At 42.9% G+C, this 27,846-nt stretch overlaps 1 protein-coding gene across 4 annotated transcripts; it reads right to left on the minus strand.

Annotated features, from left to right (window-relative positions):
• Positions 1 to 244: 244 nt before the first annotated feature.
• On the minus strand, positions 245 to 27,175 carry def8 (differentially expressed in FDCP 8 homolog). 4 transcript variants are annotated; one of them, XR_009654869.1, is made up of 14 exons: positions 27,022 to 27,175; positions 26,275 to 26,638; positions 26,052 to 26,171; positions 22,136 to 22,233; positions 20,501 to 20,650; positions 20,231 to 20,372; positions 19,260 to 19,424; positions 13,753 to 13,880; positions 13,488 to 13,601; positions 13,303 to 13,383; positions 8,364 to 8,504; positions 4,788 to 4,897; positions 1,588 to 1,745; positions 245 to 1,473 (listed from the first exon to the last, which is right to left on the minus strand). XR_009654869.1 is itself a non-coding variant. In XM_060923240.1 (13 exons), exons 2-13 carry the CDS (start codon positions 26,594 to 26,596, stop codon positions 1,661 to 1,663), a joined length of 1,656 nt encoding a protein of 551 aa, XP_060779223.1. In that variant the 5' UTR covers positions 26,597 to 26,638; positions 27,022 to 27,175; the 3' UTR covers positions 245 to 1,660. The 4 variants fall into 4 exon arrangements, 3 of the variants coding, with proteins under 3 accessions (XP_060779223.1, XP_060779224.1, XP_060779225.1); XM_060923240.1 differs by having other exon boundaries at positions 245 to 1,745; XM_060923241.1 differs by lacking the exon at positions 26,275 to 26,638 and having other exon boundaries at positions 245 to 1,745.
• Positions 27,176 to 27,846: the final 671 nt, after the last annotated feature.

Below are 27,846 nucleotides of genomic sequence, written 5' to 3' on the forward strand. Positions count from 1 at the left end.
TCCCCATTCTCTTGTGGGGTGCCAATAATTCTATACCTGACTGTACTGGCTGCTTTTGTTAAAATCATGCATTCTTCTTGAGCAGAATGTTTGTTATACTGTATGTAGGGAGGTTTTTTTTTTTCTTCCTGCATGTCTGATAACTTGCTGCTGTAACAATTTCCCAGTTTGGGATCAATAAAGTCAATCTACCCATCTACGTGTTGTAAAACATCAGTAAACATGATTGCAAATGTAGACAATGTACAGTAATTAATTTAATCGTGTCTTTCATAAGCATCACAATACATTGCACAGACGAGAATAACTTTACAATACTCAGCACCACAACATCTGTTATATCACAGTGCGAAAAAAAAAAAGTAAGTCGCATGCTGAAACGTAACACAGCATATTCCATATTATTTTAGAACAAATAATAAAGAGTGCATAAATCATTACATTCTGAGGTATCGGCTACCTCAAAACGATTAAGAGCCACAGAGACGTACACGATGTTGTGTAGAGAGCCTTACACTTCTTTTACTCCTCTTTCAGTTTAATTGGCATACGAATAATCAGTTTAATCTTAAAATGGATCAATATTTTTGACACTGATTTTGATAAATGTTTGGCAAAGAGAAATCTGTTGATCTTGCACATCATCACACATTGCCAGGTCCCTGTAACTACAATGTAGAGATAAATACAATACAGCAATATATTATACTGTACTATAATTAACAGCTTTTAAACATAAAGATGCTTTCACACTTTTTTTTTTTTTTAACCTCACATGTTTTACTCAGGGAAGTGAACACAAAGAAAGAGAAAAGTGTGACCACTTTTAAAAAGCTCTGATGTCACCATGCAGCATTCTTGGGAAAAGCGTACAGAGTAGAGTAATGACTGCTTCGTTCCTTCTTGACCAATCAGGTTGCAGGTTGTGGAGCAAGATAGAAGAACTAAACACGGGAGAACACATTTGCTCAATAACTGATCTTGTTAGTGAGCGAATATACGGAGCGTTATGAAAAGTTCGCATTTCAGGAAAGCAAAACGATACTTTAAAATAGATTTTTGAAGTTGATTATTCAGGTTACAAGTTGAAGGGAAAGTGATTTACAGCCACTGAGAAATATTTCATTGCCTTGTTGTAATGTAACAAATAATTAGAGGGTGTCTATTTTTCGGGATGCTCACCCAGTAAGTGACTGATTGTGAAACTGCACAAACAGCTTAATTTCTCCAACATTTACTGTACACACACACACAAAAAAAAAAAAAGTGTGAAAGCACTTTAAAACACAATCTCATTAATAAGGCTAAGTTATGGGAGACAGTTTTATAAGAAACAAGTGTTAAACCTGTTAAAATCCCTACAACACTTGTAGTGTTCCATTTTCGGAGCTCACTGCGAATGCTGTACTGCCGATGGTCCAAGTTGACCTCTATCACGCATCTCATTCACTGTCTCTCCTGCCTTTACTGATGCTGTAGTGTTACACAGATGCACAAAAAGTACACAAGAATAAGACAGACAGCAGATACTGGGAAGTGTACAGTTACACTAGGAACGTGCCAGTCCTGGACTGAAAGCATGCTCACAATGCCACTTTTAGCACTGATTGTAGTGCTGTCACAGTGAAAGTCTGTTAACACCCGCCAACATCCTGCATCTCTAAAGCTCCGCCAGTTCTTCCTGCTTCCGCTCGTTCATTCGGGCGCATCGTGGACACGTTGTAGAGTTGTCATAATAACAGTCCCTGATGAGAGATAGAAGAAGAAAAAATAATGTGAAGTCCTTTTTTTGTGCGCACATCTGAGCTGAGGTTCACAAAAGCATCCCAGTGCAAAGATCGTTATTAAAATAATAGAGTGAGTATCACATCATATTGGACAAGGTCTCTCTGTCTGTTTCTCTCTCCGCCTGTCTGTCTCTCGGTCACCGCCGCCTCTCTCTCACCGCCGCCTCTCTCTCTCTCTCTCCCTGTATGTACAGTGGTGCTTAAAAGTTTGTGAACCCTTTAGAATTTTCTATATTTCTGCATAAATATGACCTAAAACATCATCAGATTTTCACACAAGTCCTAAAAGTAGAACCCAGTTAAACAAATGAGACAAAAATATTCTACTTGGTCATTTATTTATTGAGGAAAATGATCCAATATTACATATCTGTGAGTGGCAAAAGTATGTGAACCTCTAGGATTAGCAGTTAATTTGAAGGTGAAATTAGAGTCAGGTGTTTTCAATCGATGGGCTGACAATCAGGTGTGAGTGGGCACCCTGTTTTATTTAAAGAACAGGGATCTATCAAAGTCTGATCTTCACAACACATGTTTGTGGAAGTGTATCATGGCACGAACAAAGGAGATTTCTGGGGACCTCAGAAAAAGCGTTGTTGATGCTCATCAGGCTGGAAAAGGTTACAAAACCATCTCTAAAGAGTTTGGACTCCACCAATCCACAGTCAGACAGATTGTGTACAAATGGAGGAAATTCAAGACCATTGTTACGCTCCCCAGGAGTGGTCAACCAACAAAGATCACTCCAAGAGCAAGGCGTGTAACAGTCGGCGAGGTCACAAAGGACCCCAGGGTAACTTCTAAGCAACTGAAGGCCTCTCTCACATTGGCTAATGTTAATGCTCATGAGTCCACCATCAGGAGAACACTGAACAACAATGGTGTGCATGGCAGGGTTGCAAGGAGAAAGCCACTGCTCTCCAAAAAGAACATTGCTGCTCGTCTGCTGTTTGCTAAAGATCACGTGGACAAGCCAGAAGGCTGTTGGAAAAATGTTTTGTGGACGGATGAGACCAAAATAGAACTTTTTGGTTTAAATGAGAAGTGTTATGTTTGGAGAAAGGAAAACACTGCATTCCAGCATAAGAACCTTATCCCATCTGTGAAACATGGTGGTGGTAGTATCATGGTTTGGGCCAGGTTTGCTGCATCTGGGCCAGGATGGCTTGCCATCATTGATGGAACAATGAATTCTGAATTATACCAGCGAATTCTAAAGGAAAATGTCAGGACATCTGTCCATGAACTGAATCTCAAGAGAAGGTGGGTCATGCAGCAAGACAACGGCCCTAAGCACACAAGTTGTTCTACCAAAGAATGGTTAAAGAAGAATAAAGTTAATGTTTTGGAATGGCCAAGTCAAAGTTCTGACCTTAATCCAATGGAAATGTTGTGGAAGGACCTGAAGCGAGCAGTTCATGTGAGGAAACCCACCAACATCCCAGAGTTGAAGCTGTTCTGTATGGAGGAACGGGCTAAAACTCCTCCAAGCCGGTGTGCAGGACTGATCAACAGTTATTGCAAACGTTTAGTTGCAGTTATTGCTGCACAAGGGGGTCACACCAGATACTGAAAGCAAAGGGTCACATACTTTTGCCACTCATAGATCTGTAATATTGGATCATTTTCCTCAATAAATAAATGACCAAGTATAATATTTTTGTCTCATTTGTTTAACTGGGTTCTCTTTATCTACTTTTAGGACTTGTGTGAAAATCTGATGATGTTTTAGGTCATATTTATGCAGAAATATAGAAAATTCTAAAGGGTTCACAAACTTTCAAGCACCACTGTATGTCTGTCTGTCTCTCTCTCCCCCTCCATCCATCTGTTTCTCTCTCTCCCTGTCTCTCTCTCCATCTGTCTGTCTCTTTCTATCCCCGTCCATCCATCTGTTTTTCTCTCTCTCTCTGTCTCTTTCTCCCTGCCCGTCCATCTGTCTGTCTCTCTCTCCCTGCCCGTCTATCTGTCTCTATCTGTCTGTCTCACTCCCTCTCCATCCATCCATCTGTCTCTCTCCCTCTCTCTCTCCCCCCTCCCTCCGTCCATCTGTGTCTGTCTCTCTCTCTCACCCCGTTTGTCTGTCTGGCTCTCTCTCTCTCACCCCGTTTGTCTGTCTGGCTCTCTCTCTCTCACCCCGTTTGTCTGTCTGGCTCTCTCTCTCTCACCCCGTTTGTCTGTCTGGCTCTCTCTCTCTCACCCCGTTTGTCTGTCTATCTCACACACACACACTCTCTCTCTCTCTCTCTCTCTCTCTCTCCCCCTCACTCAACTCAGGCTAAATACAAATCAAACATACGAACTAAAAAAGACCCGTGAAAAATACAGATAAGTATTTTTGGTGTTAATAGCCAATATATTTGATATCTTATTCAGAACCATTTATATTACAGTGCTGTTGAATTCTCGATTCTGATTGGTCAGAAGGTCTTGATTAATTTTCTATCACAGCAGCTCTGACAGTAGTGTTTCGTCATTGATATGGCGAAGTTTTCCCTAAGGACACTTTTATGTCACATGTAGGGAAGGAGTCTCCAGTGTCAGCACTTTTACAAAGTCAGACATGCAGCTGTAACTAAGTTTTCAGGACAAGATTTTTCTGGTTTCTTGGTAATGTGACAAGCTGAATTTTGATCTTATTAACATCGAGAGAGAGGCTTGTGAGGGAACTGTTTATTGCCGTTACTTCTGACCAATCAGAATGGAGCTTGGACAGAGAAAATGAACCGAATGCATTGTCCAACACGTTCAGCATGATGAACACAGGACATTTTCTAGATCTTTATACACACAAGATCCGAACGTGAAATCAATCAGTAAAAACTAGTCAGAATTATAACGCTGACTTAACTTTACATGATCAGCCTAAAAGAATTAAAATTTCTCAAAAGGATTAAATCATAAAAAGAGATATCTGATAAAACTTTTTGAACGTTAATTTCTGACTCAGTGATGAAAGCTGTGTGAGGCTGGTGATCATCTGAATCATTCGAACCCGACCTGTGGAAAACAGCAGAGCAGTCGTGGCACACTGAGGTGTGGCTGTCGAATGGGAAGAGAATATCTCCCTCCTTACACAGCTCGCACACGAAACCTTTGGCTTGGCATCGCTGAAAAGAAGAGCACAGAGACAGCAATGAGTAACAATCAAGATCTCCTTCTGTTAATGCAGTCGGCTCTGAGCGCTGATCATAATCATCTTTACTCAAGACAGCGCTTTTCATTTTGAGTTGAATGAAGGTCACAAAGTATATCATAAAGCACAAGGTTTTTTTTTTTAAATAGGGTCTCTTTGTGAAATAGCAATTTCAATTTAGTAAATGACAGTCATCGTGCTCCAATGAAAAACATGCAAATTTAGACACATTTTCTTACAAATTAAAAAATGATTTTAAGTGGAGATTTTATTTAAAACAGACTATGTATTTTGTCCACGGCAAAAATTCTAACCCACCAGTCAGCTCTTCCCAAATTACCATCTGTGGAGAATAAATCAACAACGGAGCATGTGTTCATGCAAGCATAATCTCTCAGACACCTATGATTGGTTGGTGTTGCTGTGATTGACAGGGGAGAAAGAGCGCATGGCCAATTCTGCCCTCTTGGACTCCTGGTTATGGATGGCTGCGGCACTCAGGAACCCAAAACTCTTCGGCACCCTATTTTTTTTTCCCCCATAAAAACTTGGTTACAGATTTTTATTTTATGACTTCTATATTATCGAGTCAGTACAAAAACCATTTTAGAGTTCCAAACGTTCATTTTCCAGCACAAAATTAAAATGTTGCATAAAAAAAAAAAGTTTGTATCTGAGCAGCATATTCCATAAGAGAGCACTTTTCAGATTAAAAAAGAAAACATAATGAAGGCTGCTGGGTTTTGGTGCAAAATGAAGAAGCGAGTGTGAAGTGTCCAGAAGAACTGTGGCTGGTTCTGGAAGATGCTCAGTAAAACCTACAGCTCATTTCCGCATAAACCTGCACTCACTGGACCTCAAACTACTGCTTTTTTTTTTTTTTAAAGCAAAGGGTCGTCTCACACCAAATATTGACTTTGTTTCATTTATTATGGCTCACTGTTTATTAGTATTTTTTTTTTAATGTTGAAACATTTCACGTCATTATTTTTGAAGCCATTTTTGGTCCACAGCATTTCTTTAGCCGCTGTGTCCGGGGATCAGGTCGTCGAGGCCCCTGCCTTCGACTGCCACCCAATCCACACTGCACCAGTCCCCTACTGCTACCTCTGTGGGTGCTGAACCCACAGGAGGTCAGGTCCACGTCACCTCTTCGGGCTGAGCCCGGCCGGGCCCCATGGGCAAAGGCCCAGCCACCAAGCGCTCGGATACGAGTCCCAACCCCGGGCCTGGCTCCAGGGTGGGGCCCCGGCTGCGTCATACCGGGCGACGTCACGGTCCTCGTTTTTTTTCTCCATAGGGGTTTTGGTGAAGGAGACTGAGGCTGATGACTCAGAGGTGGACTCGTCCATTACACAAGCCGAAGTCACTGAGGTGGTTTGCAAGCTCCTCGGTGGCAAGGCACCGGGGGTGGATGAGATCCGCCCTGAGTATCTCAAGTCTCTGGATGTTGTGGGGCTGTCTTGGTTGACACGCCTCTGCAACATCGCATGGCGGTCGGGGACAGTGCCTCTGGAGTGGCAGACTGGGGTGGTGGTCCCTCTTTTTAAGAAAGGGGACCGACCGGAGAGTGTGCTCCAATTATAGGGGAATCACACTTCTCAGCCTCCCAGGGAAGGTTTACTCCAGGGTACTGGAGAGGAGAATTTGACCAATAGTCGAACCTCGGATCCAGGAGGAACAATGCGGTTTTTGTCCTGGTCGCGGAACACTGGACCAGCTCTATACCCTTCATAGGGTGCTCGAGGGTTCATGGGAGTTTGCCCAACCAGTCCACATGTGCTTTGTGGATCTGGAGAAGGCATTCGACCATGTCCCCCGTGGTATTCTGTGGGGGGTGCTTCGGGAGTATGGGGTTCGGGGCTCTTTGCTAAGGGCTGTCCGGTCCCTGTACGAACGGAGCAGGAGTCTGGTTTGCATTGCCGGCAGTAAGTCAGACCTGTTCCCAGTGCATGTTGGACTCCGGCAGGGCTGCCCTTTGTCACCGGTTCTGTTCATAATTTTTATGGACAGAATTTCTAGGCGCAGCCAGGGGCCAGAAGGAATCCTGTTTGGGAACCACAGGATTTCATCTCTGCTTTTTGCAGATGATGTTGTCCTGTTGGCTTCTTCAAACCAGGACCTTCAGCATGCACTGGGGCGGTTTGCAGTCGAGTGTGAAGCGGCTGGGATGAGAATCAGCACCTCCAAGTCTGAGGCCATGGTTCTTGATCGGAAAAGGGTGGCTTGTCCTCTCCAGGTTGGTGGAGAAGTCCTGCCTCAAGTGGAGGAGTTTAAGTATCTCGGGATCTTGTTCATGAGTGAGGGAAGGATGGAGCGCGAGATCGACAGGCGGATCGGTGCAGCCTCCGCAGTGATGCGGTCGCTTTACCGGTCCGTCGTGGTGAAGAAGGAGCTGAGCCAAAAGGCGAAGCTCTCAATTTACAGGTTGATCTACGTTCCGACTCTCACCTATGGTCATGAGCTTTGGGTAATGACCGAAAGAACAAGATCGCGGATACAAGCGGCCGAAATGAGTTTCCTTCGCAGGGTGGCTGGGCGCTCCCTTAGCGATAGGGTGAGAAGCACAGTCACTCGGGAGGAGCTCGGAGTAGAGCCGCTGCGTGCTCCTCCACATCGAGAGGAATCAGCTGAGGTGGCTCGGGCATCTTTTTCGGATGCCTCCTGGATGCCTCCCTGGGGAGGTGTTCCAGGCATGTCCCCCCGGGAGGAGGCCCCGGGGAAGACCCAGGACACGTTGGAGGGACTATGTCTCTCGGCTGGCCTGGGAACGCCTCGGTGTTCTTCCCGAGGAGCTGGCCGAGGTGTCTGGGGAAAGGGAAGTTTGGGCTTCCCTTCTTGGACTGCTGCCTCCGCGACCCGGTCCCGGATAAAGCGGAAGAAGACGAGACGAGACGAGCATTTCTTTACATGTGTCTAAGACTTTCACACAGTACTGTGTGTATACACACACACACAAATTCATATTTGGTGTGTGTAAATGCTTAAGCCGAGTCTTCATAATTACAGTGGTGTTTGAAAGTTTGTGAACCCTTTAGAATTTTCTATATTTCTGCATAAATATGACCTAAAACATCAACAGATTTTCACACAAGTCCTAAAAGTAGATAAAGAGAACCCAGTTAAACAAATGAGACAAAAATATGATGAATAAAGTATCATTCATTATATTTTATTTGGGATGAATAAAGTATCTATCTATCTATCTATCTATCTATCTATCTATCTATCTATCTATCATGCATGCATGCACTACAAAAAAAAAAATCCTCCAAAAATTCATAGCTTGGCACATTCCAGATAAATTTAAAAAAAAAAAAAAAAACATGAGAAATTGAGATAAATGCTTTCATTGGACAGCTTATAATCATTATAAACAAAAATGATTATACTCTCTTAATATAATTATTTCAAGTCAATATAAATTCGCATGCTCCCACCTCACAGTCGAGTTTAATGTGCTTGGCGAAGGTGGTGTGAATCTCCGTGAGAGAGCAGCTGAGACGGCCGCTGGAGATGTCAATCAGGTCCTGTAGACTGTACATGTCATCGTTCTCCACAAAGTGCTGCCGATCTTGAAGCTGTAACGAGGAGAAATGTATCTTAATGAAGTTCCCTGAACAGTCAGAGCGCATCTTCTAGTGTTGTAGTCATGACCATCTAAACCGAGACCAAATCAAAACCTAAACAAGACCAGAACCAGACCAGTGTGTGCGTGTGTGTGAACGGGGAGGGGCGACAGCCATTAACAGTCATGAAAATTTCAAATTAGCAATGAGGCACGTTATTGGTTGCATTTGAAGCAGGAAATTTTTACATCCAAATTACAGTGACAATGTCAACAAATAAATCAGACAATTTAGTGACGTCCCTACGGTTGTGGTCTTGAAATAAAATCCTGAGTCCTCCATGTCTGGGACCGAGATAAGACCAAGTAAAAATGCATTCGATTCCGAGACGAGACCTTCAAAAAGGACTACAACACGAGTATCTTCCCAAAAAACAATGACATTTTCGCTTCATCTTTTTCGTTTAATAGATACCTTGTGTTTCCGGTGCATCTTACAATCACGCTTTGCCAAGACGAGAGCCCAGGACATTACCCTTGAGTCTGAACTTCACTCATGAGCCAAATCAGGATGAACACTTCACTTCTTTTCAGCACCTAAAGATGGCAGTGTTGCTGTATGTACACACAATACAGTTTATTTATGTCCTACACGAGTCAGCGTTTTCTCAGCCAGGAGTTTTTATTGCCATCAGGAAGGTCATACCACAGAAATTGATGATGAAATAGTAACTGAGACATAGAATCTTCTGCAGTGAGGATTTTGTGTGTGTGTGTGTGTGTGTGTGTGTGATTCTTTCTGTTTCTTTTCATTCTGTATACAACGAATGCTTTTCTGTTGCTACACCACCCTAAATCCATTTTCTTTTTCACACAATTTTCTCCCATGCTCATTTTCCATTCTTCTCCCACTCAAAGCCAGGATAACGCTAAGTGCCCTCTTCTGCTAAACTTTATGCATTCGCATTAACACTTTTCCTGTTCATGTGGTATCGGTAATTATAAAAATCTTAATGTTTTAAAGGGCACATCTTGGGTAAATTCAGGAGCAAGATCAATGTCTCATCTCATCTCATTATCTGTAGCCGCTTTATCCTGTTCTACAGGGTCGCAGGCAAGCTGGAGCCTATCCCAGCTGACTACGGGTGAAAGGCGGGGTACACCCTGGACAAGTCGCCAGGTCATCACAGGGCTGACACATAGACACAGACAACCATTCACACTCACATTCACACCTACGCTCAATTTAGAGTCACCAGTTAACCTAACCTGCATGTCTTTGGACTGTGGGGGAAACCGGAGCACCCGGAGGAAACCCACGCGGAGACGGGGAGAACATGCAAACTCCGCACAGAAAGGCCCTCGCCGGCCACAGGGATCGAACCCGGACCTTCTTGCTGTGAGGCGACAGCGCTAACCACTACACCACCGTGCCGGCCCACATTTTGCATTTTGCGCAATTTTTTTACCTTGCGCAATACCAGAAAAATTCAGTTGAAATCAAGCCATTTGAGGCGAATTGGTCCACCTCTGAAAAAACTTGGCATTTGGATTTCCTGGCAAATACTGATTTTCGTGACGTCACGTGCGGGACGCCTCCTTCTGAATCCTACAACCCCGATTCCAAAAAAGTTGGGACAAAGTACAAATTGTAAATAAAAACGGAATGCAATGATGTGGAAGTTTCAAAATTCCATATTTTATTCAGAATAGAACATAGATGACATATCAAATGTTTAAACTGAGAAAATGTATCATTTAAAGAGAAAAATTAGGTGATTTTAAATTTCATGACAACAACACATCTCAAAAAAGTTGGGACAAGGCCATGTTTCCCATTGTGAGACATCCCCTTTTCTCTTTACAACAGTCTGTAAACGTCTGGGGACTGAGGAGACAAGTTGCTCAAGTTTAGGGATAGGAATGTTAACCCATTCTTGTCTAATGTAGGATTCTAGTTGCTCAACTGTCTTAGGTCTTTTTTGTCGTATCTTCCGTTTTATGATGCGCCAAATGTTTTCTATGGGTGAAAGATCTGGACTGCAGGCTGGCCAGTTCAGTACCCGGACCCTTCTTCTACGCAGCCATGATGCTGTAATTGATGCAGTATGTGGTTTGGCATTGTCATGTTGGAAAATGCAAGGTCTTCCCTGAAAGAGACGTCGTCTGGATGGGAGCATATGTTGCTCTAGAACCTGGATATACCTTTCAGCATTGATGGTGTCTTTCCAGATGTGTAAGCTGCCCATGCCACACGCACTAATGCAACCCCATACCATCAGAGATGCAGGCTTCTGAACTGAGCGCTGATAACAACTTGGGTCGTCCTTCTCCTCTTTAGTCCGAATGACACGGCGTCCCTGATTTCCATAAAGAACTTCAAATTTTGATTCGTCTGACCACAGAACAGTTTTCCACTTTGCCACAGTCCATTTTAAATGAGCCTTGGCCCAGAGAAGACGTCTGCGCTTCTGGATCATGTTTAGATACGGCTTCTTCTTTGAACTATAGAGTTTTAGCTGGCAACGGCAGATGGCACGGTGAATTGTGTTCACAGATAATGTTCTCTGGAAATATTCCTGAGCCCACTTTGTGATTTCCAATACAGAAGCATGCCTGTATGTGATGCAGTGCCGTCTAAGGGCCCGAAGATCACGGGCACCCAGTATGGTTTTCTGGCCTTGACCCTTACGCACAGAGATTCTTCCAGATTCTCTGAATCTTTTGATGATATTATGCACTGTAGATGATGATATGTTCAAACTCTTTGCAATTTTACACTGTCGAACTCCTTTCTGATATTGCTCCACTATTTGTCGGCGCAGAATTAGGGGGATTGGTGATCCTCTTCCCATCTTTACTTCTGAGAGCCGCTGCCACTCCAAGATGCTCTTTTTATACCCAGTCATGTTAATGACCTATTGCCAATTGACCTAATGAGTTGCAATTTGGTCCTCCAGCTGTTCCTTTTTTGTACCTTTAACTTTTCCAGCCTCTTATTGCCCCTGTCCCAACTTTTTTGAGATGTGTTGCTGTCATGAAATTTCAAATGAGCCAATATTTGGCATGAAATTTCAAAATGTCTCACTTTCGACATTTGATATGTTGTCTATGTTCTATTGTGAATACAATATCAGTTTTTGAGATTTGTAAATTATTGCATTCTGTTTTTATTTACAATTTGTACTTTGTCCCAACTTTTTTGGAATTGGGGTTGTACATCAGCGCTGGTTTGTTTGTGAGAAAACGACCTGGTGGTTTTCTGCAAATTTCTTCAATGTTATCACGCAATTATTAAAATGGTTAACAGATGTATCGTAGGAGGGTGTAGCAGCACCAATCTTGATGGGATTAGTACTCATCGTTTTCCAAAAGACCGGACAATGAGAGAGAAACGGGAGCGCTTCGTGCGAGGCACCCGGAAAAACTGGCAACGTGCAACAGATCACAGTATCCTATGCGGGGCTCGCGTCATAAAGCTCAATGACTTTGAGAACTATTTGCAGTGGGAAATGGGCTTCAAGAAGCAACTTGATCTGAAAAAAGACGCAGTTCCATCTGTTAGAATGCCCAAAGCAACACCGTCTCCAAAGGAGCCAGCCGTGTTCGTCTCCCCTGACAGAAGCCGAAGTGCCGCATCCACTGATGCCCTCGAAGCCGAGGACCAAGCAGAGCCGAGAAAAAGACCAAGAAAATCGGCAATTCACAAGTTGACTGTTGCCAGGATAAGATATAAGAGAGACTATACTCTAAATTAGGTGTTCCTGTGTTTGTCTCTCAGCCTGCTGGCGGATCCGCACGTGATGTCACGAATCCGGATCAATATGGCTCCAGACTCCCTTGGGATTTTTCTAGACGCGTTTTGTTATTTTATTTTTTTCTGCTGTAGACAGATGGCCTTGTGCAAAATTACCCTTCTGGATGAGTGTGTAAAGGGACATACTTTCATATAAAAAAAACACCAAATTGGTCCAGGATATGCACTTTAATGTTCAATGCAGTAGGAATCAATAAACAATGAGCTAATAAAGAATGTTCCTTTCTATGGACAACAATGCCTCCTGGAAAATTATGCTTTCAGGCATTTCTCCAGTTTCAACCACAATCCAGTGTCTGGCTTACGGTGCTTGCATTTCAGCGTGGCATGACTCCAAAGTGAAATGCAGTGCAAAAGGGAATTTTATTTTTCCTCCCTTTTGATGCAAAAGTCAGCATTTAATTCTTAAAAGAGCGATCACTGAAGGGATGTGAAAGGTAATGCAGTGAAGATTTTGCTTTTCGGCATAGCACGCTGTCTTCATGTCAAAAATAAATAAATATGCAACGCAGTACCATCCCATACCGTCTGTGCACTGCATTTCAAATTCTCCTCCGGTGGGAATGCTTTTCTCTCTTTTACACATAACCTTCTTCAAACAGACATGCATGACTGCATAATGTTGCTCTGACTGACAAGAGAGACAGTAATACCATTCCTCCCAGTCATGGCCACTGATGATAACTGTGGCATCAAGATTAAAACTGCAATCCATGAAAGTTATTATTCCCTATTTTAGCTCATGTGAAAGCCATTTCCCTAATTTCTACTATGACTCACTATGACGCCGAGTTTAGTTCTGCTTGAACGTTTTATGCCTTATATAAAACGGTGAACGTGTCGAAACCTGAATGAAGCACATGGGGATAAATAAATTTAATCATAATAATGGGGCTAAACCCGTTTGAGCTTGCTCAAGACAACAACCGCTGGCTTCATCATCTTGGGCGTTATTGTCTAACGTCAAGTCAAGTTTCATCTTAAAGCCCCGTACCTGCAGCAGCAGTCTGGCTTCCATGGCTTCTTTACAGGTGATGAAGTAGGGCTTCATCAATAATATATCCTGACGCAGCTTCTATAATTGGGGGAGACAAAACCAAATCAAAATCAGACCTACAGCAATAAACCACATTGTTCATTGTTGCCATAATTAGGATAAAAGCAGCGCAAAAGTCTCACCCTGATTTCCACCAGCTCCTCTACAAAGTTAAAGAGTAGTGGGTTTATCTCCTTTAACTTCAGCACAGGACGGGAGATCATCAGAGCCAGATAGCGCATGGATGAGCGGCACACCTACACACAGCAAGGCGGGGCGAGCTCGTTTTAGAACGATACACATAAAATATTGCCACGTGCCCAAGGTTCTGATCCACGTTCAGGGGTTTCATGAGCAGACCATTTTGATCCAAAAGTTCTCCAAACGAAACATACGGATTCTATTTACCTTTCTGGGCTCAAATTCCCAGTTGTGAATGACACGTGCAGGGATGATGGCAGTGTCGTTCCAGTGGCAGCTGCTGCAGTAGTACTGTCCTGTGTAGTCACACTGCCTCGCTTCGCTCGGGACGCCTCCTACAGGAGGAAGTTGCGTAGGATAGGTATACCAGCACGGATTCATGTAAAAAGGTATGCAATTTTTAAGCCTTTATTCATTCATCACATGTACATTAGAGCACAGTTAAATTCTCTCTCTGCATTTAACCCATCTAATGATGTGAGCACACACACATACCCAGAGCAGTGGGCAGCTGTGCTGCAGTGCCCTTTTTATTTATATATTGAGGTATTTCACCTGACGTCACAGGGTCACGTGACGCCCCGGTGTCCGCCATTTTGGATGGCAAGCTAGCTAATGTCAACAACAGTAGCTGGTATGTTACTGTAGCAATGTTTACGTTCAGTCATTTGGATGACTGTTAAAACCTTTCAGTCTCAAGTTTTTCCTTTACTGGATTTACTAGTTTACTGAGCCAGCGAGCCCCGGAGCGCTAGCTAGCCGGCCAGCGAGCCCCGGAGCGCGCTCAGTAAACTAGTAAATACAGTAAAGGAAAAACTTATAACGGGCCATGTCTCAACAGACTAAGAAGTTATTTCAATGACATTTAATAACATTTTGTTTATCCTGAGGACCGAAAGTAAATGAAAATGTGAACAAATCTTAGCTGTCAGTGAACAATCCTGGTGGAAGCAGGTAAACGTCGTTCTCTAAGCCTGCTAACCTCAATTTTTGCAAATACCTCTCCCTCTGCTCGCCCTGTAAATGCCCTACGTCGCTGGATAGTGAAGGTGTTTTCTGCATCTCGCTCCTTTTTCTTTTATGTTTTTCGTTTGTCGCCTTCCTCGCATTCAAACTGATTCGAGCCGTGCCGTCCAAAATGGCAGCATCACATGACTTGGTCACGTGAGTGAAATACCTCAATACCATATATATATTATATATGCAACAATTTACAATGGAAACATAATAATTAAAAAAAAAAACTTTTTAAATACGGGACATACACTACCGTTCAAAAGTTTGGGGTCACCCAGACAATTTTGTGTTTTCCATGAAAAGTCACACTTTTATTTACCACCATAAGTTGTAAAATGAATAGAAAATATAGTCGAGACATTTTTCTGGCCATTTTGAGCATTTAATCGACCCCACAAATGTGATGCTCCAGAAACTCAATCTGCTCAAAGGAAGGTCAGTTTTATAGCTTCTCTAAAGAGCTCAACTGTTTTCAGCTGTGCTAACATGATTGTACAAGGGTTTTCTAATCATCCATTAGCCTTCTGAGGCAATGAGCAAACGCATTGTACCCAGTGGCGATCCTAGAGTGATTTACTCCCCGGGCAAAACCCCCTGCTGGCGCCCCCCCGGCCCAACCCGACAACCACCTCCCACCCACGAAAACACTAACTTCGTCCAGAACACACACAACCCCATACACAAACTCACAACAGCTATTTTCAAGAACAAATTTCCAGTTTTAATGACTAGTGCAATAAAAAATACAAAGATAAACAATAAAAGATAAACAATAGACAAAAAGACTCAATGACTTCGCATTACAGCTATCCACAGCTATTTAAGAAAGCACAACTGCACTACAGCACCACCCGATGGTCAAAATATTGCACAAGTCAGTCAGTTTTACCAACAGAGTGCACAATGAATTATCAGAGTACCATTCACCATTATTATTAACAAGAAGACTTAAACCTCCATTAAAAGTCGCACCATATAAATAACAAAAGAAGCTAAACAGTTAAACAATCACAGAATAACATGAAGTGACAAAAGATCTAAAAATACTATGCATTAAAGTGGCAAAAATGGTAAAACGCAATCATGTATCATAAATAAATGAACTAACAACAGAGAAGAGAATCCTATACATATGACCGTTTTTTTTTTTTTCGCGCCCGCGCTCGTGCCCCCCCGTGATGCCGCCCCGGGCGGCTGCCCGGTCGGACCGCCCCCAATTGTACCATTAGAACACTGGAGTGATAGTTGCTGGAAATGGGCCTCTATACACCTATGGAGATATTGCACCAAAAACCAGACATTTGCAGCTAGAATAGTCATTTACCACATTAGCAATGTATAGAGTGGATTTCTGATTAGTTTAAAGTGATCTTCATTGAAAAGAACAGTGCTTTTCTTTCAAAAATAAATAAGGACATTTCAAAGTGACCCCAAACTTTTGAACGGGACTGTAAGCTACATAGCAAGCCAGATCCTTTGACAAGTCAGACTTGAACTAAGAGACTCAGAACCGACTCAAAATGAAGAACTGGTCCCTAAATTTGGTGGCACACTGATAGTATAGACTTGCTTCAATTAAAAAAGAAAAAAAAAAAAAACTGACTGTGTGCCGAAGAATATGATATGCAAGATGATTCAGCGTACATTTTCATGTAGGTTGCTTTCAACAATGATATACCGGCAAACACGGTAATATTTTAAACAAGATGGAATATCATGAGATATACACTCACTGGCCACTTTATTAGGAACTCCCATACTACACCTGCTGTTTGATGCAGTTCTCTCAAATCAGCCAGTCCCTTAATTGACAGCAGCACAATGCATCAAATCAAATGCAGATACAAATCAAGAGCTTCAGCTAATATTCAAACATCAGAATGGGAAAAATTGCGATCTCAGGGCCCGTTTACACGAGGACGCTGTCGGGTAAAAACGACTAAATATTTTATCGGAAGTGCCTTTCGTCTACACGGGGACGGCGTTTCCGAGGCTGAAAAACGGAAAAAATTGAAAACGCCTTCCAGAGTGGATAAGTTAAAAACGGCCCCCGTTGCATATCCGTCTAAACTACCCAATACGCCAAACTCTGCTCGGATCTGCTCACGTCGGGTACGCGTTTAAGTCATACATATGTCATATACTGTACATGCCAGCCCGGGAAGTAAGAAAGTAAGTAAAAAAAAAGTAAGAGCATGTCTGATTACATCGATCCAACGGACCTTCAAGCTGCTCTGGCAGCTTTAATAAACATCCAGGAGTCCTTCGAACATCTATACCGAATCTGCACATATACCGTTAATGAACAGAGGCGGGTATAGCATGCTCTTACTTTTTTACTTACTTTCTTATTTACCCATAGCCAGAGTAGTCAAAGTTTTCGCGGCGCAGATCAGACAAGACGGAAGACGCTGCGCATGCGTGCAGACATAGCGGAGGTCTTTCACAGCACCACCTAGCCGCCTGGCATGCACATCCAATTGAATTCCACACATTTATGCGTCACCGTATAGACGCAGATTTCCTCCTTGAAAACGGTCGTGTAGACGCGGAAAAAAGTGAGAACGAAAACGGACTTTTGCGTTTTTGTTTCAGACCGTCCCCGTGTAAGGTGGGCCTCAAAGTGTGACTTTCTTTCACTGTGGCATGGGTGTTGGTTTGAACCAGATGGACTGGTTTGAGCATTTCAGAAACCGCTGATGATCTGGGGTTTCCACAAGCAACAGTGTCTAGAGTTTAGACAGAATGGTACGGAAAAAAAAAAAAAAAAAAACCAAACAAACATCGAGTGAGAGACAGTTCTGTGGGTGGAAATGTTTTGTTGATAAGAGGTGGGGGGGGGGGGGGAATCCCCAGATTGGTTCGAGATTTTTTTTTGCCAGGAAGGATATAGCAACTCATATAATCACTCTTTCCAACTGTGATGAGCAGAAAAGCATCTCATCATGCAACAGCAGAACACCACACTGGGTTCCATTCCTGCAGCCAAGAACAGGGATCTTAGAATCAAGAACAAGTTCTTATTAAAGTGGCTGGTGAGTGTAGATATGGTCACATTGCGGCCCTACACACCATAAGCTATGATGACGTGGTCACATGATTAAAGTGCATATCACCGGTAAATTCAGGAGCAAGATCAATGTAATTCTCTTATTTTATACTAAACTTTGGTCAAATATCTGTCACATTTTGCGCAATTTTTTTACCTTGTGCAGTACCAGAAAAATTCAGTTGAAATCAAGCCATTTGAGGCGAATTGGTCCGCCTCTGAAAAAACTTGGCATATTTGGATTTCCCGGGAAGCATTGATTTTCATTACGTCACGTGCGGGACGCCTCCTTCTGAATCCTACGTCAGCGCTGGTTTGTTTATGAGAAAACGACCTGGTGGTTTTCTGCAAATTTCTTCAACGTTATCGCGTAATTATTAAAGGAAAAGGCAACTTTTGTACAAAACCAGGTGTGTAATAGGAGAAAAACATATACGTGATCAATTCCGTTAATTATTTCCATTATATATCGAACATGAAAAAATATTTTTAACTTTGAAATCATGAATTGACACAGAGGAGTCGAAGTTGGACGAGGCAGCCATTTTGAGATTGTGGGCAACTATAAACCAATCAGAATCTTTCGTTAATGCGCCTCCCTCTGATCTGTGACGTCACTGGGCCCATGAAAACAGTGTTTACAAGCAGATCACTGTGATTAGGAGTCCCGGCGGGTGGCTTGTACTCGATTCGTTTATATCCCGACCTTGTCAGCTGTCAGATTTATGTTCATGGACCCGGTAAGCTGGTAAATAATATATATTTTTTTTTTTCTTTACCAAATTCTAACAGAAAACGAGAGCGCCCGAAAGGGAAAGCCGAGCCGAGCCGCTTCACGCATGCGCAGTAGGCTTGGTAGGACAAATCCAAATAGGAGTCATTCAGGATTCAGCCATGTTTTTGCTCCGTGTTTTTACTCGACCAAAGTTATACAGTATTATGAGCTTTAAGTTGCATAAATAAAACCATTTGGTGAAACTTTGAAGAAGCGATTGTACTGTTTTTTACCTTATTACCATGAAGCACTGAAGAGTTCTTTTCAGTGGTGGGCCGCATGACGTCACGCAGTAGATCAATATGGCGGAACGCATCTTCGCTGAGCTCAGCGCAAGCCCATATTATTAAAAGTTAAAAGATACTGTTATGCGGTCTGTTCTTTCTCTATAAATTCCATGATCGATTACTTTATATATTTATCTATCTATTTGTGGTGATTTTGTACAAAAGTTGCCTTTTCCTTTAAAATGGTTAACAAATGTATCGTAGGAGGGTGTAGCAACACCAATCATGATGGGATTAGTACTCATCGTTTTCCAAAAGACCGGACAATGAGAGGGAAATGGGAGCACTTGGTCTACACAGGCTGTGCACTGAAACCGTGCAAAGCTCTCGCAGCCTGCTGGCGCTTCCGCAGGTGACGTCACGAATCTGGCTCCAGACTCCCTTGGGATTTTCCCAGACGCGTTTTGTTATTTTATTTTTTTCTGCTGTAGACAGATGGCCTTGTGCAAAATTACCCTTCTGGATGAGTGTGTAAAGGGACATACTTTCATATAAAAAAAAAAAAAAGAAATTGGTCCAGGATATGCACTTTAAAGTATTGATGTCGATACCTCTCCTATGAAACAGCCACTGAGTGAACACTTACTGAGAGAGATCTGGGCTCGGCACTCGGCACATCTGTAATCCTGTTTGTCCAGGCCGATCTCTGGGCAGATGTTTAGCTCGTACTCTGACTGGTGGCTCACTTTAGACCTCACGCACGGCTTTGTGATGAGATTCATGCACTTACTATGGCAACGGTAATAACAACCTGTGATGAATGAATGCAAAAAATATCATTTTAGAGACAAAACAGACAGACAGAAAAAAAAAGTTAGAGGGAAGAAGAAACATCATCCACATCCTGACGATGTGCTGGAAAACAAAAACGTAACGACGGGGTCACGTTTAGGTCTCGCCTCAATGGGGGAAAGAAAATGCAACTGGATGGACGTGTTGCCTAGCAACCCACGCCTTGAGGCGCTACTCTGTGTTGCTTTTTCAGTTGTTGTAAAGCATTTTAGAACGACTAAAAGTGACTGCAGCGTTAGAAAATCAATCTCAGGACAAATTTTTGCATCACGATACAGAACGTTTACAGTACAGAGTCCAAGACGTATGCGAATATTTAGTTTTTTGTTCTCTGTGTCCACACTAAAACGGCATGCCGAGGTGCTGAAAACGAATCTCGTCAAAAAATAAATAAAAACGTGCACATGCCCGTTGCTTGTGCCATGAACATTCTACGTCTCTTAACGTCATTCTCGGTGTGTTTGATGTAACAGTATATCTCTAGATTGGTTCATGTGAGTGATGCAACAGAACGGAGGTGATTTTTATCTGCCATTTGCACTCGTGTGGTCTGCTGCATCATGGCTGAGCCACTGTTGCTCACAAATTATTTTCCTTCACAATAATAGCTCTTATAGTTGACACGGCAGAACGAGCAGGTCAGAACTGCCTTCTGGTGACTCAAATTGGCCTTCTGTGACATCATCATGCTTAAAGTCACCGAGCTCTTCAGTCCAACCCATTCTACTACCAATGATTGATGTGGCTATTAGGAAATGATCAGACCTGTGCACGTGTACCAGGTCTGAATAAGACCCCAGATGATGGTGCTGCACTTGTCACACGTCTGTTTGACACTTTTGCTCTTCTCCTTAGAGAAGCGATGCTCCAGCAGGATCCGAAGGTTGGGCTCGTCCTCTTCCGGGTCCTGTTATATGACATGCAGAAATGTCTTTCCAACACTAAAGATCTCCGGCAGTAGTTATAACACTACTATGTAAAAATAATACAGTGTTAGACGTTTAAGAACCGTACAGAAACGCACTGTGACGTTACCTTCAGTTCCTGGAGTTTGAGACGCAGGTGGATGAGTTTGGCCACAGTGTCCTTCTGTCTCTCAGAATGTTCCGGCAGCTCTAAGATCAGTTTCTTACACTCCTCTATGGCCTGCTTCAGCTGCTCGATGTCTGATGCCACAAAAGAACCCTGAAAAGAGATAAAATGGAGTTTTGTGAACTATTCATTTTGTTTTACACAACATCACGATTCATACTTGTGTCTTGACTCACTCATGTGCTTGTGCAAATTGTTTCTAAAAGCTATGGGGGGGGGGTAGCCTGGGCCCGCCCATCCTAAGCGTGACGCAACACGAGGGCCTGTTGCGAGCTTAGTCTGGCCAGGCAAGCTATCTACAGCTCTTCCAAGCTCCCGAAAAATCGGGAGCCAATCAACTTTGAGCATCTCCAACGGCCCTGGGTAGAGGCGTGTTCAAGGCACTGACGTAGTAGAACTGCGACCGGAAGCCATAGATTGTTTACAGAATCTATGCCGGAAGCGCTTCATTCACGCTTCCGCATCTATTACGCATAGATGCTGTATTGAAAGCATTCAACGGGAAGTTCTCATTGAAAACGGAGCAAAGAGCAGCCCTGGAGGGATTTATTGAAAGGAAGGACGTTTTCGCCTTGCTCCCGACAGGCTTCGGTAAGAGTTTAATCTACCAGTTAGCCCCGTCGCGTCGCATACGTCAGAGGAAAGAGTGATGTGATTGGTTTAAGCTTCGTCACAGCCTTTTCTGGCTTCGATCAGTAGCAAACTGAGGCATTTCAGGGAGGCGGGTCAACCACGGGCTCTGGGAAACGGTTGGGCTTAATATCTTGGCCAGACCAATAGCTCGGCGAGCTCTGAAGTCGCGTTAGCCAGGCTAATGGGGGGGGGGGGGGGGGGGGGGGGGGGGGGCACTTCAGGGCTGCTGTTATGGGGGAAAAAAAAAAAAAAACACCTTTGTTTTAGCCAGCATTAACATTTTCAGCAGTTTGTGCTACAGTAGCTCTTCTGTAGGATTGGACCATATGGGCTAGCCTTTGTCCCCCATGCGACTCAATAAGCCTTCGACACCCATGGCCCTGTCACCGGTTCACCGGTTGTCCTTGGGATCCTTGGACCACTTTTCATAGGTACTATAACCACCGTATACCGGGAACACCCCACAAGATGTGCCATTTTGGAGATGCTCAGACCCAGTCATCTCGCCATCACAATTTGGTCCTTGTCAAAGTTGTTCAGATCCTTACGCTTGGCCATTTTTCCTGCTTCCAACACATCGACTTTGAGAACTGACGGTTCTCGTTCTTGCCGTCTACCCCTTGAAAGGTGCCATTGTTATGCGATAATCCATGTTATTCACTTCACCGGTCAGCGTTTTAATTTTACAGCTGATCAGAGTATAATTCAGTCAGCCTTTGAGCTGGGAAACAGCATGCTTTAAAAAAAATTATACACTTATCCTTTTAGCCATTAAATGCTGACTATGCAGAAAAAAAACAACATGACCGAGAGCCGTAATGCCACATGCACTAAAACCCACAAATAGATTCCCTTTGTTAGAGATAGCAGAAACATAATTTCATTTAAGAACCAATTAGGTCATAAGTATTATACCCCCCCAAAAAAAAAAAAAAAAAAAATCACCACGGGTCGTGAGAAATGGTCCTCAGCCAGCCCTAAATCCATGGTTCGGTCGGAGTTCTGGGTTTTCGTCTCCGTGGAGAACAGCTCCGGTCTCACCTCTGTAGAAGCACATGGTGTTACAGCCATTAAAATCATACACACAAGTCAATCCTGTGTTTATTCTTTAGCTGTAGAAATCAACACCAGCTGCTGCTGCAGCACTCTCCCAATCAACACAGCCTCTTACATAAACCTTAAAGAAAAACTGGAGCATGTGACAACGGCGTGACTTAACGATTACCTCAGCAGCAGCAGGAAAGAAAGCAAGAACTCTAAAAGGTGTGGTTCGTTTTCTAGCTGTATTACAGCAACACTCTGTCATAATTCAGGGACTTACACTAAGGCTGAATAGACGTGCTGTTATGTAGTGACGACCAACATATAATCAGATATTGTGACGCTTTTTATGGTAATGTTTACAGACGGCGTCTCCGGCGTCAGCGCTCTGTAACAGTCGCGAAGTTTTCCTCCACAAGAAAGTCTTCCTGACAGAAGACTTGTGCTCTTTTACGGTCGTTCCACAGCATTAACCATGACGGTAAATGGATAGAAATATGAAGTACGGCATCCTGTTTTCATAAATAAATACAAAAGGCAACCGGTAAACAAACAGCTGGAGGATGAAACCCTTTAGGACGTGCTCTTTAAAGGAACGTTGGGTTTTCACATCGTGATTATTGACATTGATTATTTTGCTGTAGCGTCATGTCCTGTATTTTAACCCTTACCTACTCGTACTATTACAGTATATAACTGCCAATAACGGTCAGCTGTGAGATGATACAGCTACGGTACGTTTTAAGCACAAAGCTCAAAAGTCTTGCCATTTGCTGATTTTTTGCGAAAGGATGCATCTAAAATAATCAACCAGGCTAATTTTGTTAATCCGTGCATTGCAATAACATTAAAAAAAAAGCAATAAAGTGGAGGAAAACATGACAGTCTATGACAAAAGTCGTGATAAATAGTCATGTCACAACACCACCCCAGAGCTTTTCAGTCTGATCTACCACATCTGTGCGGCCCCTTTGATTAAAGGATTTAGACTTCCATAACGAAGGAGTTTAGCGTAAAGAGCCCCAGCTCGGTGGAAACGGGTCAGTTCTACGGATCAGGTCACAAGTGATAAAGTCACAGCTATGCCTTTGATTACTGCAAAAACTCTAAAAGAACTATAATGCCATCATCGACTAGTTTTAGACGAGGTAAATCCGTACCTGCGTAGACTTCACAGCAGAACATGGTTTTAAATCCCGCGAGTCACTTTACACTACGGTCACTACAGCACCTCCAGTTCATCTAGCAGTCTGGAACAGTCTTTATAAGCCATACGTCTAACCAGACAAAATGAAGTGCTGCTGTTCCTGTTTCAATCACGCTGTTCCTGTTTCATTTCTCTCTTCCCTATCCTCCTCTCACATCCTACGGTACAAACCCTGATACGGTGGTCATCCTCCACGCCACAGTCTTAAAATATAATAAACGATAACAGACTCAGTAGCTACAACACTGATCACTAGCACATACAGATAGAGAGGGCTGGAAAATATAGCATATGGCCAAAAGTATGTGGACACCTGACCCTAACAATCATATGCAGTTCTTCCCCGAACTGGTGCCACAAAGTTGGACTATAACGATAAAGTACTAGAACTTTCAAATAGTGACTGTTTTAAGACATAAATTTTATGCAGTAATTTCAATCTGGCATGATATGACAAAAATATCGTATCACGACACTAGAAGACATTTCTATGACAAATTATATTTATCACAATCCAGAGGTTTGCTAACAAACTGACAGCAAAACAGTAAAGTTGCTTTCAAAAAAAAAAAAACTGAAATATTTTGCAGAAAGTTCTAAATTATTGCAGGAAGATAGAAACACACAATTGTCTACAGGGGATGGAGGGATAGATGAATGGATAGTTAATAAATAGGATGGATGAATGGATGAAATAACTCATCAATCTACATGGTGGATGGATGGATGAAATGACCAATCAGTAAGATGGATGGATAGACTGATCAAGCAACAGTTCAGGTGGATGGATGAAATGACTGACCAATCAACAGGAAGGATGGATGGATGGATGGATGGATGGATGGATGGATGGATGGATGGAATGACTGACCAATCAACAGGAAGGATGGATGGATGCAATGAACGAATGATCGATCAACAGCATGGATGGATAAATGGATAGACATGAATGACTGATTAATCAAAAGGATGGATGGATGGATGGATGGATGGATGGATGGATGGATGGATGGAGTGGCATCCATGCAAGGATGCAATGACCAATACCTAGAATGGATGGATGGAGTGACTAATTGAGCAACAGGATGGATGGAATGACTGTATGGATAGTGGTCAATAAACAGGACAGATGAACAGATGAAATAACTGATCAAGCTACATGATGGATTAATGGATGGATGGACAGATGGATGGAGAGACTGATCAAGCAACAGTTCAGGTGAATGGATGAAATGCCTGACCAATCAACAGGATAGACAGAGGGATGGATGGACAATCAATAGCAATGATGGATGAATGGATAGACTGATCAGTCATTCCATTCGTCTGTCAACAGGATGGATAGATGAATGGTTGGATGGACAGACAGATGGAATGACCAATCACTAGGCTGGCTGGATGGAATGACTGACTGAAGAATTGGCTTGGCAGTTCAACAAATTGAAAAACTGGTTGATCAACAGGATGGATGGATGGACCGACTGACAGATGGATGGATGGACGGACATGGCTAGAATTTAGTTAATAGAACACAGACCTCTATTACGCAATGAACAAATGATTAAAACATGGAGAACATCCGGGCGGCACGGTGGTGTAGTGGTTAGCACTGTCGCCTCACAGCAAGAAGGTCCGGGTTCGAGCCCCGTGGCCGGCGAGGGCCTTTCTGTGCGGAGTTTGCATGTTCTCCCTGTGTCCGCGTGGGTTTCCTCCGGGTGCTCCGGTTTCCCCCACAGTCCAAAGACATGCAGGTTAGGTTAACTGGTGACTCTAAATTGACCGTAGGTGTGAATGTGAGTGTGAATGGTTGTCTGGGTCTATGTGTCAGCCCTGTGATGACCTGGCGACTTGTCCAGGGTGTACCCCGCCTTTCGCCCGTAGTCAGCTGGGATAGGCTCCAGCTTGCCTGCGACCCTGTAGAACAGGATAAAGTGGCTAGAGATAATGAGATGAGATGGAGAATATCCAGTGGTTCTGATTAACCGTGACCCAGACCCAACCCCCAGTTTGAGCAAATAAATCACAAAACTGTTGATGACACGACATCCAGTGCAACTTTCTCTCCACATCTCTCTGTGCTGGTTCTCTTCGGCCTCAAATGGCAGATCTCTCAACTACACCACAACGCTCATTACAAAACAAGCCCACGCGTGACGTGGCATTCTTGGTGGTTAATGTTTGTGCTGTTTCCTGTTTCCTTTTTTTTTTAATGTGACAGACAAATCATGTAGAAAAAAAAACAGTAATACTTGAAAGTCCATGTGATTCATTTGGCAACAAATGACTAATAATTGTAAGACAGACAACCAGCCGTTTGTTCGTCACAAGTAGCACGCACTTAGCAAAACTGCATTTTCTCTTTCCCTGAACCACTCCAACCCAACTCTGATGGAATGGGTGCGGCTTTATGAAGAATTAAGTGTGGGGTGAAAAAAATAATTCGAACCCAGGCAAAAAAAAAAAAACATAAACAGAAACCAAAAGGTGCACTTATGCAGTGATATGCTAGATCTGATCCTTGGTGCATTTTGTTTATGCAGAACACAGCAGTCGCAATCAGATCGTGGTACACTTTGCACTTTCAGCTCTTGGGTCACAAAGCTGCACACTCACCCTGTTTCGGAGGATCTTTCCTGTCCAAGGTGCCATCACTTTCACTCCTGTCAAACGGGTTGACGTGACCCTGGCGAAAGCGTGCAAGTCTCTCATCGTATTCCATATCGCTGGTTACACCTGGTTTCACACACAATGTTGGATAATACTGTGTTAAAAATTACGAGCTCATTATTATATTAGAAACACTCGAATCTGACAACTGGAAGCAGAAGGTTTCAACCCTGAGGTTTTGCAGGTTCTCCATGTTCATGCAGGTTTCCTTTAGGTTCTCTGGTTTCCTCCGACCAACCAAAAACAGGCCACTGAGTGGTGTGTGTGTGTGTGTGTGTGTGTGTCATCCTGCAATGGACCGGTGTCCGATCCAGGGAGTATTCCCGCATCGCATCCTTGGACCTATAGGATCCATGACCAGGATAAAGTGATGACTGAAGATGAATGAATGTTCTGATACTGAGCATTAGTATGCTATGAACGCCTATTAATATCACGCCTCTGATGTGTCGACTCCGTGTCGATTCGGTGTCGACTCCGTGTCGATTCATTTCCCAAAGACTTCAGAATCGGATCAGTATCCAAAATAGAAACTAGAAAACAGTGGATCAATACAATTTGAAAGAAATTCACCCATTCTACCCCTGAAGTGTATATATTTATATTCAATAAACCATATAATAATAAACATTGCTTTTGTCCAAAACATAATTTCTGGCCACATAATGTGTGTTTGTACATCATTAGCTCATGAACAATAAACTGACTTTTCTCAAATCTGATCTATATATGACACAAAACACTCCAGAATTGTAGTTTACCATAAAATCAGATCTACTCCTTATATATTAAATATTTATTTAGTTTAAAAATAAACGATTCCGTGAGGCATCAGGTGTAAACAGCTATAGCTATGCTAGCTAACACTTGCTAGCTTCAGTAGCTAATTAGCACACACGTCTGCTCCAAATCTTACCTCATATTGATTAAACACCAGAATATTATTCAAAAATATCATTCATCCTGGAAACAGCAAGCAAAATGAATTAGTGTTCGGCTTCCATGTTTACACAGAGATGACAGATTTTGCGTCCTCCGACCAAAAACATCATCCCTGTCAACCCGAGCTGAGTCAGGGTTGCCAGATCCGTATTAATAATGGAAAATGTACATACAGTGGTGCTTGAAAGTTTGTGAACCCTTTAGAATTTTCTATATTTCTGCATAAATATGACCTAAAACATCTCACACAAGTCCTAAAAGTAGATAAAGAGAACCCAGTTAAACAAATGTGGCAAAAATATTATACTTAGTCATTTATTTATTGAGGAAAATGATCCAATATTACATATCTGTGAGTGGCAAAAGTATATGAACCTTTGCTTTCAGTATCTGGTGTGACCCCCTTGTGCAGCAATAACTGCAACTAAACGTTTGCGGTAACTGTTGATCAGTCCTGCACACCGGCTTGGAGGAGTTTTAGCCCGTTTCTCCGTACAGAACAGCTTCAACTCTGGGATGTTGGTGGGTTTCCTCACATGAACTGCTCGCTTCAGGTCCTTCCACAACATTTCCATTGGATTAAGGTCAGGACTTTGACTTGGCCATTCCAAAACATTCACTTTATTCTTCTTTAACCATTCTTTGGTAGAACGACTTGTGTGCTTAGGGTCGTTGTCTTGCTGCATGACCCACCTTCTCTTGAGATTCAGTTCATGGACAGATGTCCTGACATTTTCCTTTAGAATTCGCCGGTATAATTCAGAATTCATTGTTCCATCAATGATGGCAAGCCGTCCTG

The sequence above is a fragment of the Neoarius graeffei genome, chromosome 6, assembly GCF_027579695.1.
Source record: "Neoarius graeffei isolate fNeoGra1 chromosome 6, fNeoGra1.pri, whole genome shotgun sequence".
NCBI classification, from domain to species: Eukaryota; Metazoa; Chordata; class Actinopteri; order Siluriformes; family Ariidae; genus Neoarius; species Neoarius graeffei.